This window comes from Ptychodera flava (genome assembly GCF_041260155.1).
Source record: "Ptychodera flava strain L36383 chromosome 23 unlocalized genomic scaffold, AS_Pfla_20210202 Scaffold_24__1_contigs__length_23054250_pilon, whole genome shotgun sequence".
NCBI lineage: Eukaryota > Metazoa > Hemichordata > Enteropneusta > Ptychoderidae > Ptychodera > Ptychodera flava.
The window spans coordinates 8,346,605-8,367,886 of record NW_027248278.1 but is presented as its reverse complement, the minus strand read 5'-3'; the positions used below and the strand labels follow the sequence as shown (position 1 = coordinate 8,367,886).

The window sequence follows — 21,282 nt, the reverse complement described above, 5'->3', positions numbered from 1 at the left end:
GCATGTTTTCATTCACACGAACTTAACACTATCAAATGTTAACAACATTATCTACATGGTGACCAATGTTTCTGATCTCAATAACCATTTAGTGTTGCAGCAGATGGGTAACGGCATTTCTGCTTTAAATGCCACAGCCAAGACTTCTACCGGCTAACCAACTTCTGTCATTCGAAAAGTATGTATGTATGTATGTATGTATGTATGTATGTATGTATGTATGTATGTATGTATGTATGTATGTATGTATGTATGTATGTATGTATGTATGTATGTATGTATGTATGTATGTATGTATGTATGTATGTATGTATGTATGTATGTATTCATGTATGCATGCATGCTCTAGATGGACGGCATGTATGTATGTATGTATGTATGTATGTATGTATGTATGTATGTATGTATGTATGTATGTATTCATGTATGCATGCATGCTCTAGATGGACGGTAGGTTGGATGGATGTTTCAGGAGGTTTATATGTTAGGAAAGTTCGGTAGGTATTGTAGCATGAAATAGACACCTCACGTTTTCATATTGCGATGAACTGCCTTTGAATCTGTCAGTGAAAGGGACATTTATATGGTTTGGTTGGCCTATCTTTCAATACGTATGTTGAGAATTGTATGCTAATTCTATAAAATAACTATTTTACAATTCTGACATAAAAAAGAAGCTTTCATGCCGTTCAGCACTCAGAATGACATGTCGTTTTAAAGGTATACAGTTACCTGTAATCTAAATATGCCCATATATGGTCAAACGGGCCTTCCTTGATATTCAAATGCCCATGTGAGGCTGTTTCTAAAAAGCGGCCACCCGCTTAAAATCTGTGATTGGTTAGATTTTCTCTTTCCATGGTAACTGTGGCAAAATTGGAACAGGTGATAGTATGCCTTTAAGCAAGATCTTACCGATGCATGTCTGGCCGTCTCCCCGGTAACCATCATTACACATGCACACATATGAACCAATCGTGTTGTGACACGTGGCGTGTTCATGGCAAGTGTAAGTTCCCTCCTTACATTCGTCGATATCTGTATAGGAAAAAAGGCAAAGAAGTTATTAAGTTGTAAGATATTTAAAAATTACAGGTGGAATACAACACGCATAAATGTTTCTGCTTTAACAGGCGATATCAAAGATCGAGGTTGCCTTGACATAAGCCTGCGAAGTATATTAGTTTGCTCTTTTGACCTTTCCTATACCTGGGTGTTTAACGTAAGATTGAAAACTAACAATGCACTATAAACTATATTGATGCACCAATTCTCATATCTATGTAGCTTTCTACCTATCGAGCTATCCACCTACCTATCTACCTATCTATCTCTCTACATACCTACCAATACATACCTACACCTACCCACCCACCTCCCTATCTTTCTGCCTACCTACCTACCAACCATCTATATATCTATCAGTTTACCTTTCCACATGTCTCTCCCTCTATCTATCTATCTATCTATCTATCTATCTATCTATCTATCTATCTATCTATCTATCTATCTATCTATCTATCTGCCATTCTGTCTGTATATTTGTCTCATTATTTGTCAATCCATCTAAGTACCAATCTGGTATTTCTGCTGGCAAAAAAAGCTGAGAATTTGTCAACTAACATCGACGACAGTACAAATGAAAACAGGTTTGATGTAAATGAAGTCAAAAACGTCTGAAATTAATCGATATTTCAAAGTTATTGTAGTGTTCTATTAACCACAAATCCTCTTCTTCTGGTGACGATTTGCCATGATATTGTTGACTCGTTGCATACTGAGTTTATCTACTGCATCATGAATGCCATGCTCAAGTTTAGTCTATTTTGAAGGTGACAGGTAAATCTCTTTTTGTTCACTTACCATCACAGAGCCGACCACCACCGACACTGTCATAGCCTTCGTCACACTCACAATAATATGAACCAATGAGATTATTACACGTTGAGACTGTGGGACAAGCGTCTTCGAGCAGACATTCGTCAATATCTGAAAGGGAAAGACAAAACGGATTGGGCAAGACTTATTGGAACGAGCAAGAACTTGACTCTTCTGCCCTCAAAATGACATGGAAACTCAAGTTCAGCGGAGAGGTCGAAGTTGGAAGAGGCTACAGCAAATGTTTAAGTAGACGTTACGCTCTTAGCCCTTCCACCTCCCTACTTCTCCATAATTTACGTGTTTTTCCGTGAGTCCCATCTCTCGTCTTTCCATGGTTGTCTTTCGCATTTTTCTTATGTTTTAAGTAGCAGGTAGGCATATACGCACACAAACACGCACACGCTCTGTCTGTCTGTCTGTCTGTCTGTCTGTTTCCCTCTATCCCTCCAAATCTAAATCTAAATTAATTTTCTAAATTATCGATAAATAGGGTAATGTTTGAAATAAATCATAAAAAATTGCATTGTACATTCTCAATTCTCAATGGGATTCACACTTACAACTTTTACGGCACCCAGCCACCAATTAAAAACCTCACAGTCAAAACCACCTGGCCAAAGTTCCACCCTTAAAAAGAGTAATTCAATAACCGAGCTATAGTTGTTACAATTTCCCTGACTGCGACCCACGTGGCGATGTAGAGTTCATGAAGCACCCGTAAACACGAAACGGTACACGCGTACGCTCACCTATAACGTATCGCTCACAAACATCTTAATCAAAGCGATGACTACATCCCCTTAAGTGGGAGAAAAACAACCCCAGGAATAATTGTATCTACCAGCAAATTGAGGAAATTCTCGATGGGATTCGAATTCACAATGGCAACCCGTCACATAGCAAAGAGAACACAGTCCCCACTCGGCCAATAGGCGACTTACGTGATGCGCTTACCTGTGCATTCACGACCGTTGCCCGTGAAGCCGTCATTACAAGTGCACATGAATCTCGCCGATGTATCCGTGCAAGTAGCGTTGACGTGGCAATCCGAAATGCCAAGTTCACATTCATTGAGATCTGGTGGGAAGAGAGTCAAAAGCTACGTATGATGCTTGGTAAGACAGACATCAAAAGTTTTCAAACTTTCATGAACATTTGGTAACCGTGCATTTTATTATTGACAGTACATTGAGCCGATAAGGGCAATATAAGGGCAATATAAGTAAATAAGTATGTATATAAGTATAAGGCAATATAAGTATGTATCGGACCTTCAATGAAAGAGTGTATTAGCGTATGTTCTATTTTGTATCATAACATTGCATTACACAAAGAAACGACACAGAGACAGGGTTAGGTCATCATCAGGGGGCAAGGGCACTTCCAGGCGTCATAGAGGCCCTTGCAGTGAAGCCAGTCGTCGATTTGAATGACATTAAGGAAGGAGAGGTGTTACCCAGGATGTGTCTACTGCTTGCTGCAACAGGGTCACATAAATTGTTGTGAGGAGACTGTCATTGTGGCAGACATGGCTGAGAAGAGTTGTGGCTGGGAGGATATGTGATCGTGTGTCAGAAAGTACATGTAATACATTACCATGTTGTTAGATTGGTGCCATGTCTGGCATGTGTGCTTGAAGGGGAGAGGGGGGACGCTGTTGTAATCATGATTGACGTCATGTAGCACAATCATCCGAGAGACAGGGTGATGGTATGACTCCACAGTGAAATGTCCTGCACACATTAATGGTCTCTCTGCTACGATTATAGCAGAGTCATAATCATCCAGTATATGATCCGCACAGCGATGAAGGAATAAGTAGGGTCTGTTGGTGTACATTACTTCATAAGAATTTGATATATACTTACAAAAGGATCCAGCCCGCCCACAAAACATTGGTCCGATTCGTACAGCCCCCTTTGTGCCCTGTGCAAAAGTGACGTTGATGAGCGGCATGTGGCTTGTTTGATACATCAACCCACCATCGCTTCTCATAGTGCCATCTTGCAAATTGCAGCTACAAAACCTGATAATTTGAAACAAAAAAAATTGTCCATGTCCATACAACATATTGTCGATTCAAGAATGTCCATTTTTTATCATACAACAAACGCTTGTTCACAATGTTCTCATGTTGAACTTGTAGCTGCTGGAACATTTGACGCCTTTTCAAGTGGTTTTGCTCTGTTTGTTAGCAGTTCCTCTCCCAACTTATGTCGCGATTTCGGGTCAACTCGTCAAAACAGTCTGTAAATCTGCAATGTCAGCTGCTGTTTTCGACAACTACAACTGAGGCCACCAGGATTCATTACCAGAGTTAGCATTGCAAAGAATCTACCCAGGTCAACAGGTTGGCAAAGCAAATACTTATAACTTTATTATATCGAAAAAATGCATTCAATTTGGAAAATGTGCATTAATGAGAACATTTTGAATATCACAACTATTGTCATTTTAATCTATGCGTGCTGTAAACTTAGGCCAAAAACTGCAATACCACGGCAGTGTTATTTCAATGTCAGGTGTTTTAAAGATAGTATCAATCCTAAATTTCGGCACAGATGTTCGGAACCCGATTTTTAGATACTGAAATGATGTCCTTGAACAAGGTCAACCCTGGCCACCTAAATGGTATGGCTGAAACCCGTTGTTATCAATGTTGATTGAGAACCTGTTTTCTCCATATTGAGGTGAACAGATCAAAATTAAAAAAAAAATGCAGGCAAATTATTGTCTCTTAGAAGAAAGAAACAAAGTAAACGAGAGTGAATGAACAGACATTATATCACAAATGTCGCCTGTTTCGGTAAATAGGAGTTATTTCACACAATTCTGAATTCATAAAACTTGTCAAAATCTGCAACACTGTCTATATTGATTGACAAAGGTACATGTATGCGAGTTGATCATAGACAATTGAAGAGATACATCTCAAGACGCTTAAAGATAATATTAAGAACAACGTATCGGCGAAAATATTGAAAAATTAGGATTATTATCTGCTTTGGCGTGCTGGAACGCGCCTGGAATTTACAATTGGATGCGATGTATATCATGCATAAGATGCTTGTAAATACATATAAAAGTATTGACATATTGCATTTGATATAAAGGGTAAAATTACCAATAGCGTTGATCGTAATTTTTAGGATTGTTACTCAACATAGCAGCATTTGCGTGACATCGAACAACTCTGTCTAAAACTCGGACAAATTGTGTTGGTGCATGCGCGGCGTTGTTGCAGCTTGCAGTCTGAGCCATAAATTCATACGAATTCATGTGACTTTAAGAAGCCATTGTAACATTACCAGATTTTAGTTTCGTCGTTTATGCGTAAAATGCAGACAAAATTTAATTATGCATATTAATGAGAGAGAAAATAATGTCATGTGCGATCACCGCTATAGAGACAAGAAGTCTAGACAGAATATGGAGAAATGTCACGTGAGGCTCAGTATATGACAACTTACTTGGCAGGCGGATCACCTGCGCACTTCTTTTCCATACCGCAAGTGCACCGTTGCAAGTGCTCAAATGCCGTCCCCGCACCCCAATACGTCAGCTGCTGACCAAAGTAATTTGTCCAAGAGTACTCAAACTGTCAAAAGATTTGAATGTAACAGTTATGATATGAGGAGAGAATCTCTGATTCGGGAAGTGCCCATTTGATCCTAAGAGGGGAGTCAGAATTCTGGCATGGAATGTTTTACGTTTTGCATTGCAAATATTCAACTATGTTTTCTTTCAGATGTTACAAAAATAGCAACTTTGAAGACTTTGCAATTTTGACCACTCTTTTCTAAAAGTCTAATAGTAGACCCTTTAATCGTTTCATTATAATGGTTCGAACAAATCCCATCGTTTTCTATGGGAAAGTTTGACCTCTAGAGGGGAAAATTGGGGTAAAGCGTTAAAGGTTGTTAGCCGTCACATGCTTTTTGCTTTATAATTGAATTTTTTCATACGTGATTATTCGCAGACACGATCACAGGATCTAAAGGTTTTTCCTTTACTATACCATGTGATTCTGAATTATCAAAATGGATTTGCTTTTCTTGTGAATCAGAGGCATTTTACCAGAAATGGCCAGAGATGGAAATCGCAGGTTCGATCAAACGTCGGGAGCACATCTGCACGACGTTCCAGTACCAATGCGAAGGTCAGTCGTTTCATCATACAGTTTGCATCAACAATGCACTGTGTTCAGCTTGTCTCCATGTTACTATTGTGAGTCTATTTTGTGCTTGTCTTATTAAAACGTTTTAATAACCCTTGATGTCTCAAATAACAGAAACTTATAAACTGAGATGTTGACAGGAAGCCATTATATGTTTGCCATTGGTTTAGAGCTAAGGGTTGGCCGCAGAGGTATAATTCTGGCGTTGTACTTATTCTAGTGATATGCCAGAAGTTAAATGAATGTAGCACATTGTTTTACTAACGTCAAAAAGTTAATGATATCACAACCATTCCGAAATAATACCAATTCTAAAATCACCACACCGTACTACTGCAATCTACAAGGCATCGCAGTCAAATTGCTCGGCGAAATCCCCAACCTTCAACAAATGAATGATTCAAAATCCAAGCTTTGCTACGATTTTCCGACCGCTACCCAATCACTCACTACACAGTTCGTGAAGCACTCACACATACATACTCGCTCTCACATCGCAACCAAACCTTTTGTGAAAGCAATGAATACACTGCTAAACTAAAACTTCTGATAGCTTCGGTCACAATGCTGTCCACCAGCTGAACCCATTAACTTGGCTGAAAGTTACTCGTATGTGTGTTAAAATTGGTAATAACGCTTATTCATAGAGACAGACAAAGCTCCAAACAGACAGAGAGACAGACATAGACAGGAAAAGAGACAGATAGAGACAGATAGATGGACAGCAGACAGACGCATTAAGATTGTAGTATGTTGAAAACATACATTTAAGCCAGGCAGTCAAACTTTACAGCCAAATAACATCTTCTTGTATCTGGGTGACGAGCGAGAGCATCCACTTGCTTGTAGGAAGCCTGGAGATAATTTACGGTCACAGTCACCGGTCCACTAGTTGTGTCCGGAATTGGTACTCCTTCCTCAAGGTCCGTATGGATAATTGTCATTCCTATCATCCAGAAAGAGAATGTCAATCCTGGTATTATTCACCTAGTAGAGTTGTGCGTGAATAAGTATGTCACTGTGAGGTAAAAGCGAAGGATGCAATTTGCAATTCATGAGCGGAAAACATAATATACAATTTAGTAAACAACATAACGACCAACAGACAATTCGTGGGCTTAAGGAACTGGCTGTTACATACAACCCACCTTGGCATGTTATGCAAAATATCTTTGTATTACATCACGTTTTGTTCATATAATGCATTTGGCAATTTACACTCCTGCACAAGACTTCCCAGGATTGTGTCTGGGGTTGTACGTATTTTTGCGATAAAGTATCACAGCTGTTGAAGTAAATGAAAACAGTCTCCTGCTCAGAAAGTTTCTTCGACTAGCTGAGTTACATACATGGTATGAGACTGCCTTCTACAAAGATTTCCTCTGAATCGGTATAAGCTAAACACACGCCTAAATTGTAATACCAGTACTGGGTACAACTTCCTAATTTTGGTTGCTATTTTGATCAATTTGAGGAGACAAATATGATGCCACCTAAAGTAGTTCACGCCCTGATAATGAAAGACTTAGAATTTTGCACAAACTTTTCTCTAGCCAAGTTACAACCATTCCTAAATCAAAATAAGCTCTATTTGGAATACCAAATGAGAGCTTTAATTGGGAGTCCCCATGCAAATTTTGATACGAGACAAATTATCCGATCATATTTGAAATACAAAATTGCCCTAATCCTTGAGTTATATCCATGGGAGAAAACAAAATTTCCAATCTTCACAAATCTCGGCCGCTAAAAACTTAACTTACTCCATAAGCTTCAAATCGAGTTACCATTACCAGTGGGCCAAAATACTATTACAAAAGTTTGAGTCAAAATATCTGTCCCCGAAAGCCATTGTACATTAAAATGCTGAATGAAATGGCTGAATATCAAGGTTACCTCTGAGGTTCACATTGTCTATGTAATCCATGTAACATTCCACAAGGAATGGATCCAAATCCTTGCTCGGTTGGATCAGTACCTCCCCATCTTTGTAGCCCGCTCGATATGCCGAGTAACAGGAGGCAGGGATATCTGAAAGTAGTGACAAGAAATTCAGTGTACTAAGAACCAGTACAGGGAAGGCCTTCTTCGTCAATCAAACATAGGAGTACAGGAAGAAGTTATGATACTGTTGTTGGTTTCTAGATCAAGGTTTAAAGTGCCAGAAACTGCCATTGTTGACGTAATTTTCAGATTTTATTTTCAAGGTCAATTTCTTGTTCTACTCTCCAAAGCATTAAGCTTGTCAACTCAACCTGCACTGGTGTGGTCTTGGCTATTATTGTCATATACATATGTGTAGCAGTATTAATAAGTGTGTCAATATGCTTTAGGAAGAGAGCATCAAACTTTATGTAGCATTCAAACAAATATAGTGAGGTAAAAATCATTAAACGTTGTAACTTCTCAGCCTTAAACACCCTCTTGGTTAATAACTTGTTTCAACTTGCCAGCCTGTTTGAAAAAAATGCGATCTCATCCCTTCCCAATTAATTGTGTCTATAGGATCTAGAGCCATGCACAAAAATTCAACAACATATCGGTAACCATAGTCAGCAATTAATCTGAACTTGCATGAAACATTGAACTTTATATGAGTTTAACAAACACAGGGGGACCGAAAAGGGTCTAAGTATAACAAGGAAACACCAATAATTCACTTTTAAACTCCAATGAGGCGTGCAATAGTGATCGAATAAGTTGGTAGCGTTCATAGGTTTGCCATTTATTATACAACTTCAAAGAAAAGTGCTACACACCGAATGGTTTGGGTCCACATCTCACATCACCAATGCTTGCCGTTGCGCTGGACGAACCCCCGGCGAATATATCACCAAAGTTCAAGCTGGCCACAGGTAGACGATCGATGTCAATGACAAGGCCACCGTCAGTGCCAGGCTCCTCACTCAATGCGTCGCAATGGCAGGTCTCGTCCTCCGGGCAGGTGTTTATCAGTTGGCAAGCGCACCCAACATCAACATGGGATTCTGCCCCTGCCCAAGCTGTCACTGCTTGGTCATTGTAGGCGGTGAAGTAACCTAGCAACGGGCTGTTATCGTTGATTAGGTGGGCTTTTTGACATTGATACTGTAGAGGCTGAACAGCAAAGGAACAACAAGATAAATGTTCAGTAAAATATACTTTCAGAAACATACCCGTACTGGCTGTACTCTCTTTGGCGGACAAATGAAAGTCATTGCCAGTGACGTAGCCCTAACATTCCTGTGACTGTAACAGTAATTGTTTTGCCATTTCGGAGAATTCAGTTGTTTATGATCCGTTTGAAACACTAAGTATAGAATTAATGATTTTGCTACCAACATCTTGTGGTCTGCAACAGTGGTAGTGGCTTTGAACTCGACCAGTGATAGAAACTTTGAAGTGTGTAGTCAATCCTCGAAAAGTTTGGCATCGAATTCTGAGAAAGAGTCAATATGGTAAAATATAAATCGACTTTTAATTCGAAAGACTGCCTGAAAGTTAATATGACCCTTTGTAAATTGTAGCTGGATATTATCTAACAACATATATGGGAACGTTTGTGCAATGACGTTACCTGGTAGCAGAATTGTGATGTCTGCGCGAGAGCCTGGATTTGAGCGTTGCTCGCTGCCTCATATTCGATATCATAGACTGTGTTGGCAGCCACCATTATGATGTAATCGCTCGCCAGTCTGACCTAAGAGAAGGTATGGGAATCAAAGGGTCAGCCTTCCTTGAGCTCTTACACGCGAACATATCTTTGGTGTCCTTGCTGCAGTACTTTGAATATCTTTTAGCCTCGGCGTAAATGCTTCCGGTTAGCTTTACCCGAAAGCTATATACAAAACAAATTGGCGGTCATTTTTTATCCAGCTTCATTCTGGATTTTCTAACATTTATTCTCTAAATATAATGGCAGACCGTACAGGTAAACGGTACGTAAATTTATAAAACTCTATATCACAAAAATATCAATGGAAATAGGATGAATGTGTTTTTTTTTTAATCGTATAATGAAATACCTCTGAAATTCCTATTTCAGGATCTGTTGTGAAATCACAGTAGACTTGGAAAGGTGGAATCGGGCCATCAAGGTCAGGATCAATGGCATAGGTATTATCGCCGTTTGGATTGTAGGTCGCTCCCACAACTAGAATTTCATGGCAGTTGCGCAGTAATCCTGAAACAAAATTGTTGAACTTAAGTTTTTTTTTGTCTTGTCTGACAGAATCCTTTCATCTAAAATATACTTTTTATCAAAGAGTGGTTCACTCCTCTTCAGACCAATATGATTTTCCACCCATGACCAGATAATCAGTATAGATATAAATTGACAGCAAAGTGAAACAATTGAGTCTAACAGGGGAGGAACTACATATATAGCTTAACTAGGATCAGAAACTTGTCTTTATAGTCATCAAAACAGAAGTTCAGTGATACACTATTACCTACATGTACGATCGAGAAACAATCCTTCACAGTCACGCAAATTCTCTTATAGTCTCGCGTGGCCAGGAAAATGGTCAGTCATGTTCCTTTTTACTGTACGTTATGTATATTTTGTCTGAAAAGCGCCATCATTTTTTTTAGTACACAGACATGAATACAATTATATACTGAAGTGAGAGTGAAACAGTAATTAATCTTTCTTAAAATTCTAAATATTTAAGGTCTTTAGCTACTGTTTTGGAAATCTCTAAGCTGTTTTTAGACTTGAATCTTACCTGAACACCTAAGAGGCCCTATTTTGAGTTGTCGGAAGGCGTTTCCTGTAGCTGCAGGATACCTGAACTCGCTGACTGGTAAGATGTCTTTGTCTAGGAGGAGGCCATGGTCGACGTGAGTGTCACCGTCTATTTGTGAGCACTTGCAGTCGCCGCCAGCACACCCAACGCCGTCTACAATTAAGGTAGCAGAGTTCAAGTGTTTTTGTTGTACACAGCAAGGGCATTTGTCAGAGTAGACAAGACGAGTGGGAGAGACGGGACATAATATGACAGAGAGAGTAAGTTTCTCACTCAAAAGCTTTGCATTCGCTAAACTTTACTTAGCAAGACACGAGAGGCTACATACATTAAGGTAGTATGCACCTCGAAAGTGAAAGACTTAAACTTTTGCTCTAGCTTTCCTCAAGGAATCTTTCAATCATTCTCTCTCAAAATCAAGAATAACCAGATATGAACTGAAAATGCTCACGTGTTTCATTATTATTGCAGTTATGTGTAAATTTTGACCTTTGGCACATGTTTGCAAGTTCATTGAAAGTATTATGATCAACATAATGAACTATATTCACCGCCGATTAACCCTAAAAGCTCATGAAGTATACAAATACGTAATTAGCTAGAATAAAAATATCTTCTTTGACTGCTGTCATTGTACCACCACTTTATATAGCAAGTGTAATTACCTTTAGCCAAGTCCTGCAAGCCATATATGCCAAACTGTGAAAGCTCATTAGATATGCAAATTATAAATCAGCTGACATGAAAATGTGAAATGACATTCAATATTGTTTCAACCTTGTATAATCATCAATGTACACAGCATGTTTTGCCAACTTTGATCAAGTAAATCCCAGTATATATCCCTAATTAGAAAAGATCATTGAAAATGCAAATTAAGAATTGGCTGAAGGAAAAATGCTTAATGACTTTCAATAATGTTGTATCATAGTATCTTTAATGTATATAGTAAGTTTCATCAACTTTGGTTCAGTCAATTCAGATATATATCCCTAATTAGCAAAGTTCATTAAATATGTAAATTAGGAATTGGCCGAAGTAAAAATGCTTAATGATTTTCAATAATGTTGTATCATAATATCTCCAATACATGTAGCAAGTTTTGTCAACTTTGGTCAAGTCAATTCAGATATATATCCCTAATTAGGAAAGTTCATTAAATATGCAAATTAGTAATTGGCTGAAGAGAAAATGCTAAATGACTTCCAATAATATTGTATCACAGTATCTTCAATACATGTAGCAAGTTTGGTCAATTTTGATCTTGTCAACTCAGATATATATCCCTAATTAGGAAAGTTCATTAAATATGCAAATTAGCAACTATCTTTCATGTCATCCCTTAATGATTCCCACTGCTGATATATCTTGGTGTGATCAACATTTGTAGCAAATCTCATCAAATTATGTGCAGTTGTTTTTTTATGTTTATCCGTTTTTTCTAAAATCATTAATTATGCAAATGAGCAAAAAGTATGCAAGCCACATCCACCAAAAACTAATCAGTTATTGCCATTTGCTAACTGAATCTATGTACCAGATTTGATTCTGATCTGATCAGCCGTTTTTGAGGTATTGGACCAACAGACAGACAGACACACGGACAGACAGACAGACAGACAGACAGACAGACAGACAGACAGACATTGCTGTGACATATGCTCACGTGTGTGAACACGTGAGCAAAAAATAGGGGTCACCGTACAAATTTTTGTACTAGAGAAACAAATACCCAAGATTTACCGATATTAGAAATTCAAAATGGCCGCCATCCCTGTGTTAATTCTATGGAGAAAATATAAAATTTTCGAATTTCGAAAAACTAAGCCGGTGAAAAGTTTTCTTTTACCAACAGCTTTAAAATGAACCCCCACATGTGGTATATCAGAAGAGAATTGTAAAAGTTTGAGAGTCCGAATGTGTGTCCCCGAGGTGCGTTTCTACCTTACTAAACACCAAACCCCTTTATTAAGAAATGGCACGTACCATACTATACTAGATAAGCAGTGAAGAAAGCCAATTTATGTTTGTTTAGGGTAGAACGCGCCTCAGGGACAGATATTTGGACTTTTACAATCCTTTTCTAATATACCACTTGTGGGGGTTCATTTTAAAGCTCTTGGTGTAAGAAAAGTTTTCATCGGCTTAGTTTTTCGAAATTCGAAAATTTTATTTTTCTCTGTATAGTAAAAACAGGGATGGTGGCCATTTTGAACTTTAGACATCAGTAAATCTTGCGTTATTTGTTTCTCTGGTACCAATATTTGCTCGGCGACCCTCGATTTTTATTCTTGATTTTGAAAGAGAATGGTTGAAAGATTCATTAAGGAAATTTGAGCAAGAGGTTAAGTTTTTCACTTTCGAGGTGCATACTACAAGACAGAAATTCACTATAAGGATAGATTTTGGAAATCAACATCTTAAACATTTTTCTGGAGTTTATGTGGACTCCTATTTTTGAAAACGTTTGACACAAACTTGGAAATCTTAAGTTCTGTAATCAAATGAGTTGATTTACTGCTCACAGTGTTTTGTACTAACATCTGAAAAATACACATGAGGAAATATCAATCAAACAATCAAACTATGTAGCCAACTTACATGTGTTTCCCGCCCAGTACAACATATGTACGCCATTCCTATCGTACAAGCCATGGCCTCCGTTCAGATTCAAGATGGCGTCTTTGCATGTGAACGATACGAATTGAGTACAATACGTCGAGTAATTGGCTAATGCTTCCAGCTGTGAAGGTGTGGCGTGTTTATATTCAGTTTTTACTTTTCCAGCCTCGTTCGTGAGATTTTGCTTTCCCTCGTCCCCATGGTGCACAATCTGATAACATGAGATTATGACATTTATTATATCTTTGTTAAAAGTGTCTATAACTCATCATTGTGAAATTGTTCACACACATATCAGTTTCTATGAAGAATGTGTACAAAAATCAAACAACATGGATCTGATATTATTCACATTCAACTTAAACGCGCCAACACTGCCCAAGTAAGATGTCGTCTGCCTACATTTACTTCTTCTATGTTAATGTGTCTTCGTTTATTGACTTTTTTCTAGATGACGTACAGGAATTTAGATGATCATGTCAAACCTCTCTCTCTCTCTCTCTCTCTCTCTCTCTCTCTCTCTCTCTCTCTCTCTCTCTCTCTCTCTCTCTCTCTCTCGTTGTAAATGTTTCAAACTCACCGTAACTCCTAGTGGTGGAAATTCCGACATTTCACAGTAGACAGGAAATGGTTCTGTTGGACCATCTCCATCCGGATCAATGACCCAAGCCTCACTCTCAGTGATTCGACCTACTGATCGGCGTTCTTGGCAATCCTTATACATGTCTAAAGAGAACTCATTATGGTAAGGATTTTCATGGAAAGGAGTAAATTTCAACTTTTAGATGGTGTGTTAAAATAAGTGTTTGAACGTGCTGCACAATCTACAGGTGGATTTTTATAAATCAATACTACGGTGGTAAATACAACTGTCTATCAACTCAAAAATGCTTCGGGGCACCAATCACGTTTCCTGTGACGTACATTGAATATATAAAGGAAAATTCCCATGTTTGGTTGTCACTGAAGACTGAAATATCCATCGCTCGAGGACGCTCTCTACGCTGCAGTAAGAGGGGTGCGTAGAGAGCGCCCTCAAGCGACGGATCTTTCAGTCTATCGTTGCTGTCGTCAAGGTGTTTATGTCATCATATTTCCCTATATCTTTAGCCGCAGTTTATGGTATCCTTTACCCTAATGAGGTTTAATGACTATTTATATGCCTATTTGTCACCCTGATTTACAATGTGATTTCTTCTTGCCCATTTCTCGCCTTCAAAGATATGTGATGTTCGAAAAGTCACAAAGTTCCATGTACATACCAAATTGCCCGGGTCCGCAGACCAAATTGTCCAACGTATACTTTTGGAGTTTTCTCTCGTGGTCTGTTCCTGGTACATCCTTTTCTGACACGCCGATACATATTTCAGAGATAGGCAGGACATCCTTGTTGACAAACTCGCCGTGGTCTTTACGTAGTTCATCATCGTTCATGTCACAATTGCAGGCAGCATGGGCGCCGCCACTGCAACTGCCAGTTTCTCCGCATGCGCAGAACGGCCCGTCTGCCGAACCAGCCCATCCTGTCAAATTCAAGGATGAGGCCATGTGAGGTAATAGTAACACTGTTTTATAAAATCAGAGATGACTCCGACCCTGTTCACAAGAGTTTTTCACAGCTACATGTATAAATATTGACAAAAGGTGACACCTTAAGCAGCTCTTGTCTCATTAAGTTTGTGGTCTTACACGACCTGAAGTACTTTCAAAGTGTATGACTCTACTCCAAAACGGTAAAATTTATCAGTTTGCATTTTGCATGAGAATATATACTAGGACTACATATTCTGGGTTTTTTTTGTTGCTCATGCCGTTTTCGTCGTTACACGTCATATGTCAACAAATTACTGAATAAGCTTATAGTGAGAGAGTAATAAAAACTCTAAATTTTGGAAAAATAGCTTTCATCATTCCAAGTAAATAATTCATCAACCAACACATACAGTTGACAAGTTACTCGATCAGGCAACTTAGATCGTGACCAGCAAGCGACACCATTGATCTGTATCATACATTGTGTGAACGAGTCGAGAGAATTATGTACAGGAAGTGACGACACAGGAAGTCGCATTGGAAGTGACATTGCACTGTTCCTTGAATTACCTGAGCCGAGGTTGTTGTCGGAATCGTACCAGAACGCGTAAGGGTCTCCGCCATCGTTCACAAACGGAGCATTTCGACATTCCATCTTTGCATACTGCTTACAGAAATCGGATACTTCGGTCAAACCCTGTGAAAAGTCAAAAGAAAAGTTGTTTCGAAAGGAACGTTTCAGTACTCTTGGATGCATTCGTAATACAACTGAATGATCAATGGAGTAAAAAGCAATTCCATTACTGATTTCATTTCCAACTAATAAAACAAAACAGACTGAGACCAACGCCAGACTTACTGGTTAGCATGCAAATCCATTCCTGCCACTTTTATGTGGAAACAAACTTTCACTGTTCACTTTTGAAGTCACGAACATTTTTGGTCTGTTTAATTAACATCAGAATACTGTTTACATGTATCGGTGGATAAGGACAAAAGGTACTGTACTGTCTATAATGACCAGAACTGCAAATGTTCCACAGAAATTCGTAACTAAAGGACGTTTTGAAGAAGAATGTTTTACAAAACCTGAATCGGTTGTCTACAATTTTGCCATGTGATGAAGGTTATTTCAATGCTCGTAACAACTGCACAATTCATTGGTTGACTTCAATGTCTAAACAGAGCGCATTTTGCTCATTAGGCCACTTAAAGAAAGTTCTTTGTTTAGCGGATTTGGATTTTTGAAAAGCCTACCACCCAGCCAAGGACAATAACAAACACCGACAAAAAACAAGTGTATAGACATAAGCTCAGTTTTAATTTAGTTTCTTTCAGAAAAGTAATGATTTTATTTGCAATAGTGTTGACATTGTGTTTGTGCTCTTAAAGGGACATCAGCTGTAACTTGTGGCAAGTTTTTCAGTATTCTGCTTCTGTATATCAACTACAGTGTCTGACCCTAATCCGTTTGTCATGCTGAAATTTCCAGTATTCCTTTTGTCAACACAGCTTGTATGTGTGTAAAGATAATTTTTTATTGTTTACAAGTGAATTCTAGTCCGGACTTGAATACAATTTTCAACAATAACAACAGAGATTATATTCATATAGGTTGTGTTGATATGCTAAATACTTGGCCTTAAATTACAGTTTAGGGATTCAATGCAAAAAGTGTACGGAAACCACAAACAAAAGTTCTGAAAAGAATGTTATTTAACTCGCCTTAATTAACATGTCACGTCTGACTAAACATACCTTGATCTGATCGAGGGTAGCGTGCTCGTATTGTATTTCAACGCAGTGTTTTCCCGGGCCCTCGTGGTCCGGGTTGTCGGCGTTGGCTTGCTTGGTTCCATTCACAACAACCACAATGGTTCTCGGAAACTCGCACCGAACTTCAAACGGCAGCTCGCCACCATGTCCATCTGGATCGATGACATATTGGCCGATGGTAACGTCTCCTGTGGCTGCTTGGTGGTCAGCACATGTTGGCCAGGTTTCTTGAGGAAAACAACAAACAGGAAAATGCGTTTATGAAAAATAGTTCTAATTTGACTGTTAAGCGAGATAGAACATGATCATTGCAATTTTGTAATTGACGTTTTGTTGATTATGGTGATACTATATGTCTAAAATGATTTCAATTTTGATCTGCATTTTCTTCATTTTTATATAGTCTCCAATAAAATCGTTAGTTTATTTTCTTAATGTCCTGTTAAAAACATGATTCTTTTGATGTTATGTGTTATACTTTAAAAAGATGGCAATTATCTCATGATTAATCGGCTTACCCCAACATTTGAGCTTGCCGATCGTTATACTGCCCTCGCTGTTGGCATGAGGTCCGGACCACGTGACAGATCTCACGGACAGGTGGTCTTTGTTCGTGAGGAAGCCACTGTCAACTCTGTAATAGAAATTCAGAAAACAATAAATTAAGACAAAATCCTTGGTGAATGGTGATGTTTGAACTTTACCTGAAACTGCTGAAAGTGCATTTGACATTGTCACAGTTATGGGCATGACTGCATGACTGGCAGCCGCCATGCGCAGCCGCCGTCGGTTACTCAGACTGTGTTTACAGTGCTCTCATCTGGCCACAGTCTGCCACTGGTGAAATCCAATTCAAAGGTTTTAGAGCAAGATGGCGCGATATGGACAAGCACGATGCAGGCCTGGCAGCAACTGATCCATGATATTATTACGTTTTTAGACAAAGTCACGGAAAATGTACCTTCAAGGATCCATAGAAGTGACCTTCAGGCACAAGTGGTCTTGGGCTTGATAGTCTGCTTGCCCGATCGATCATCGATTTGCTTTGTGATACGATCCAATTGGTTGCGTGGTGGCCATTTTGTAACGATTTTTTCATGTCCAGAGCCATAACTCAAATATGCCTCGACTGATTTTTATTAAAAGTTATTACAAGGATAATGATCTATGCCATACATATGCACGTCAATTTGTTTTATGATATGATCCAATATGACCGCGAGGACATTGACCTTTGTCATATACATGAAATTTAATTGGTTTCACGATACGATCCATTATGGCTGCCTGGTGGCCATTTTGTTATGATTTTTTCATGTCCGGAGCCGTAACTTAGACATATGTCAACCAATATTATTCAAAGTTGGTACAAGGACATTGACCTATATCATACATATGCAAATCACTTTGTTTCTTGATACAATCCGATATTGCCGCCTGGCGGCCATTTTTTAACGTTTTTTTCATATCAGGAACCATACCAGTAGCTCTGACATGTCTCAGTCGGTTGTTCAATCAAACGTGTTTGTATAAAAAATATGCAAATACGGTAAAAAGGCGAACTCTGTCAAAATGCTGCAACTCAAACCTCAAGCCAGATTATCTTGATATTTGGTACATCGGTATCTTGCACAAACTTTATGCAACTATATTATCCCACAAATGCGTGGCTACTTTTTTGTTTAGCTTTGCTGTCAGTGACGCGGAGCTTATCTACTAGGTAGCAACGATTTTTTTGTATATTTACATCACGTTGTTGGACGTTGCTTGTACTGTGGTTATAACTTTAAAAATGAATTGCATACATGGTTGTACGTGGCGTGTTGAAACACCAAATTCCACTCAGGTATTTAGTTTGGTATTGCTGTCACTGCAATTACCATTGCTACTTGCCATCAATACTCTCTTCAGATATGAGTTGTTTAATTGAACAGTTGAACCATAACTGTGCTACAAGCTCATTCTTGGCCAATTAGTCCCATCTGTATCGCAGTATTTTTAATCACGGACTGAATCAATGAACATGACTTGTCGTCTCCGAGGACTTGTAATTAAAGTACCCATTAATGAGTGGGGACTATGTCATCAACGATGACATAGTCATAGGCATTTTATATCCTTCGTTGGTATATCCTTACTCAGTCTGTAAAATTCTAATGTCATGTTTGTATACAACAAGTTATTTTGAGTGTCCTAAGCGAGCAAGCAAGTCGAAGTAGAATTGACAAATTATATGGAGCTGAATTCTAAAAATAAAAAAAAAACATAATGTAAGGGAATACAACGTTAACAGATTTATATCAAACTCTCTGCCAAACGAGAAAGTTCGAGAATGAAGCGTGAATTTGAGTACCTTGTCTGGTGACCACCTGCGTCACAGTTACACAAATCGTCCACACCTCCTGCGCAGTCACCAGTAGATGCGCAGGCGCATTGATCCCCATCAGCACCGTCAAGGTAGAAGTGTTGTCCCTGACTGGAGGTCCAGTAGACGTATTGAGATCCTGTGGCACAAAAAGTAGACTAATCAAAAGTTGGAAAGGATACTATATATTCTACATGTATGGAATAAAGTTTTGCATGCAGTATAGAAACAAATTACCTCAAGTATTCCGATATTTTGAAATTCAAGTTGGCCACCATCCCTGTGTTAATAACTCTATGGCGGAAAATCAATTTTTCGATTTTAGAAAAAATAGTTCAGCGAGCACTTCAGCTACCTCCGTGAGCTTTTAAATGAGCCCTCGCAAGTAGAAGACCCATATCGATGCTCGTAAGGGTGGTTAGCTCGACAACAGTCTTCAGCTAATAACTAGGACCCCCCCGAAAAATGTGAAAGTTTAAGATTCCGAATATCTGTCCCTGAGGCGTATTGTTACAATCAAAAAACCAGGTTGATAATGTTTACCTTGATAGTGTACGGGTGAATTGGAGCAGCTGTATGTTATCTCCTGTACACAGTAAGCAGAGCGATCGATTATAGCTTGAATGTCTTCATCGCTAATACTGTATTCGACTTCATGTTCATGGGGTTCAGGCGATCCACCATCCTCATTGAAAATTACCTGGCGACGAAAAAGAAGCGTGCGACGTTAATTATCACACACATGTCGGTAGTTTGAAATTTATACCATATAAGCACACCGGGTTCTTTCGTGATGCGTGCCACTGTAAGATAATTCACGCTAGCGCGCCCTAGGTGTTAGGAGCATAAATTGCCGCACCCTACTGCAATGTCTTCCCGAGAATTTCGTTTTCCCCTACTATCTTTCTCCTTATTTCTGTATGAATAGTTCATCACTCGGATGTACGTCATATTTCACTCTCTATTCCCATCTCTGTAAATCTTTCACGAGGTTACCAACATGCCATGTCTCCTTGAACCTATCGACCCGTTATGTATTTGTTATCATTTGTTTGTTTGTTTGTTTTGTGTGGCAATCGTCAACTCAAGCACTGCCACGTCAAAAACTAGGCATTTATCGGATGTGTATTTTGTTAAGATAGAATGCACTTCTGGGAGAGATATTGACACTCAAACTTTACAAGATTCTTGTGGCCTACCGCTTGTGGGGGCTGAATTTAAAACTTATGGATTTTATAACGCTTTCACCGGCTTAGTTTTTTCTGTTGAAGGTCGAGAATTGTATCCATTCTCATAGAGATAACACTGGGACGGCTGTTGTTTTGTATTTCAAATATCGGTATATATAGGGTAATCATTTTTCGAGTGTCAAAATTTGCACGTGTCCCTCCATTTGTATTTTTGATTTTGAAAGAAAAAGGTTGAAAATTTAATAAAGCAAAGTTTGAGCAAAAGTATAAATCGTTCTTTTATTTTCGAGGCGCAAACTACCTTAAATGCCAGGAAAAAGTAACTACCTTTTCGAGTTGTTTGTTTGTTTGGTTTGGTTTTTTTTTGAGCAGTTCTATTATTTTTGCTTCCTGAAACTACCATCAGAGCTTTACAAGCACTTTATATATACACATAACATGTAAAATGCTTGTGGTTTTGCAATAAACCACACCAAGTGATGGTATGCCATGATATTTTGACCAGTTCAAGCCATACATGCACGAACGATAACAAGTGCATATTGTGTGAATAAAAATTGCAAAACTGAGTCGTATACCCGTTGCTGATATGATTTATTGCTGTTATATCATAACCAGATATTGAAATTATGGAGTGAGGGAATGTTTCTCCAGCTGAGAGCTCGTTGCGTTCCAAAGGTGATATATTGCAAATGTCGCATGGTTATTTTCGCGTCTCGACCAATCAGATCGTTGTTTTTGCACCATCAATACACTGGTATGATATATTGTGTTGTGTGTGCTCTCACCCGCTGGAGTCCGTTACGCATTGCGTCCCTTCTAAGTGTCGCTCCTGTATGTCACGGTAGAAGTATTTGGCTAAACTAATATGATTTGGCAGTTGTGTATTTGCACTTCTTTTAGTGTTCGTCAATCTGAACTTATGCCTCAAGTTCAAATCACCAACCGATGCATCTACACGTCGCCCCTGAACCTGTGTATGTTAAGCAACTTTCTATCTGGCAGTGCAAC

At 38.8% G+C, this 21,282-nt stretch overlaps 2 protein-coding genes across 2 annotated transcripts in view; both read right to left on the bottom strand.

The window, feature by feature from the left end:
• LOC139124582 (fibrillin-1-like) overlaps positions 1–5,480 on the bottom strand; it is a 67,412-nt gene extending 61,932 nt beyond the window's left edge. The window contains exons 1-5 of the mRNA XM_070690715.1: positions 5,352–5,480; positions 3,750–3,907; positions 2,836–2,958; positions 1,864–1,989; positions 916–1,038 (exon numbers count right to left, since the gene is read on the bottom strand). Of these exons, the coding sequence (XP_070546816.1) occupies positions 916–1,038; positions 1,864–1,989; positions 2,836–2,958; positions 3,750–3,907; positions 5,352–5,386 (565 nt within the window). The 5' untranslated portion in view covers positions 5,387–5,480. The remainder of the gene's footprint in view (positions 1–915; positions 1,039–1,863; positions 1,990–2,835; positions 2,959–3,749; positions 3,908–5,351) is intronic.
• Positions 5,481–6,825: 1,345 nt separating this feature from the next.
• Positions 6,826–21,282, bottom strand: part of LOC139124386 (uncharacterized) — a 53,861-nt gene continuing 39,404 nt past the window's right edge. The window contains exons 22-35 of the mRNA XM_070690518.1: positions 19,625–19,781; positions 19,070–19,220; positions 17,235–17,350; positions 16,699–16,943; positions 15,511–15,637; positions 14,670–14,930; positions 13,988–14,133; positions 13,387–13,618; positions 10,765–10,938; positions 10,063–10,220; positions 9,615–9,737; positions 8,818–9,154; positions 7,955–8,089; positions 6,826–7,004 (exon numbers count right to left, since the gene is read on the bottom strand). Of these exons, the coding sequence (XP_070546619.1) occupies positions 6,826–7,004; positions 7,955–8,089; positions 8,818–9,154; positions 9,615–9,737; positions 10,063–10,220; positions 10,765–10,938; positions 13,387–13,618; positions 13,988–14,133; positions 14,670–14,930; positions 15,511–15,637; positions 16,699–16,943; positions 17,235–17,350; positions 19,070–19,220; positions 19,625–19,781 (2,541 nt within the window). The remainder of the gene's footprint in view (positions 7,005–7,954; positions 8,090–8,817; positions 9,155–9,614; positions 9,738–10,062; positions 10,221–10,764; positions 10,939–13,386; positions 13,619–13,987; positions 14,134–14,669; positions 14,931–15,510; positions 15,638–16,698; positions 16,944–17,234; positions 17,351–19,069; positions 19,221–19,624; positions 19,782–21,282) is intronic.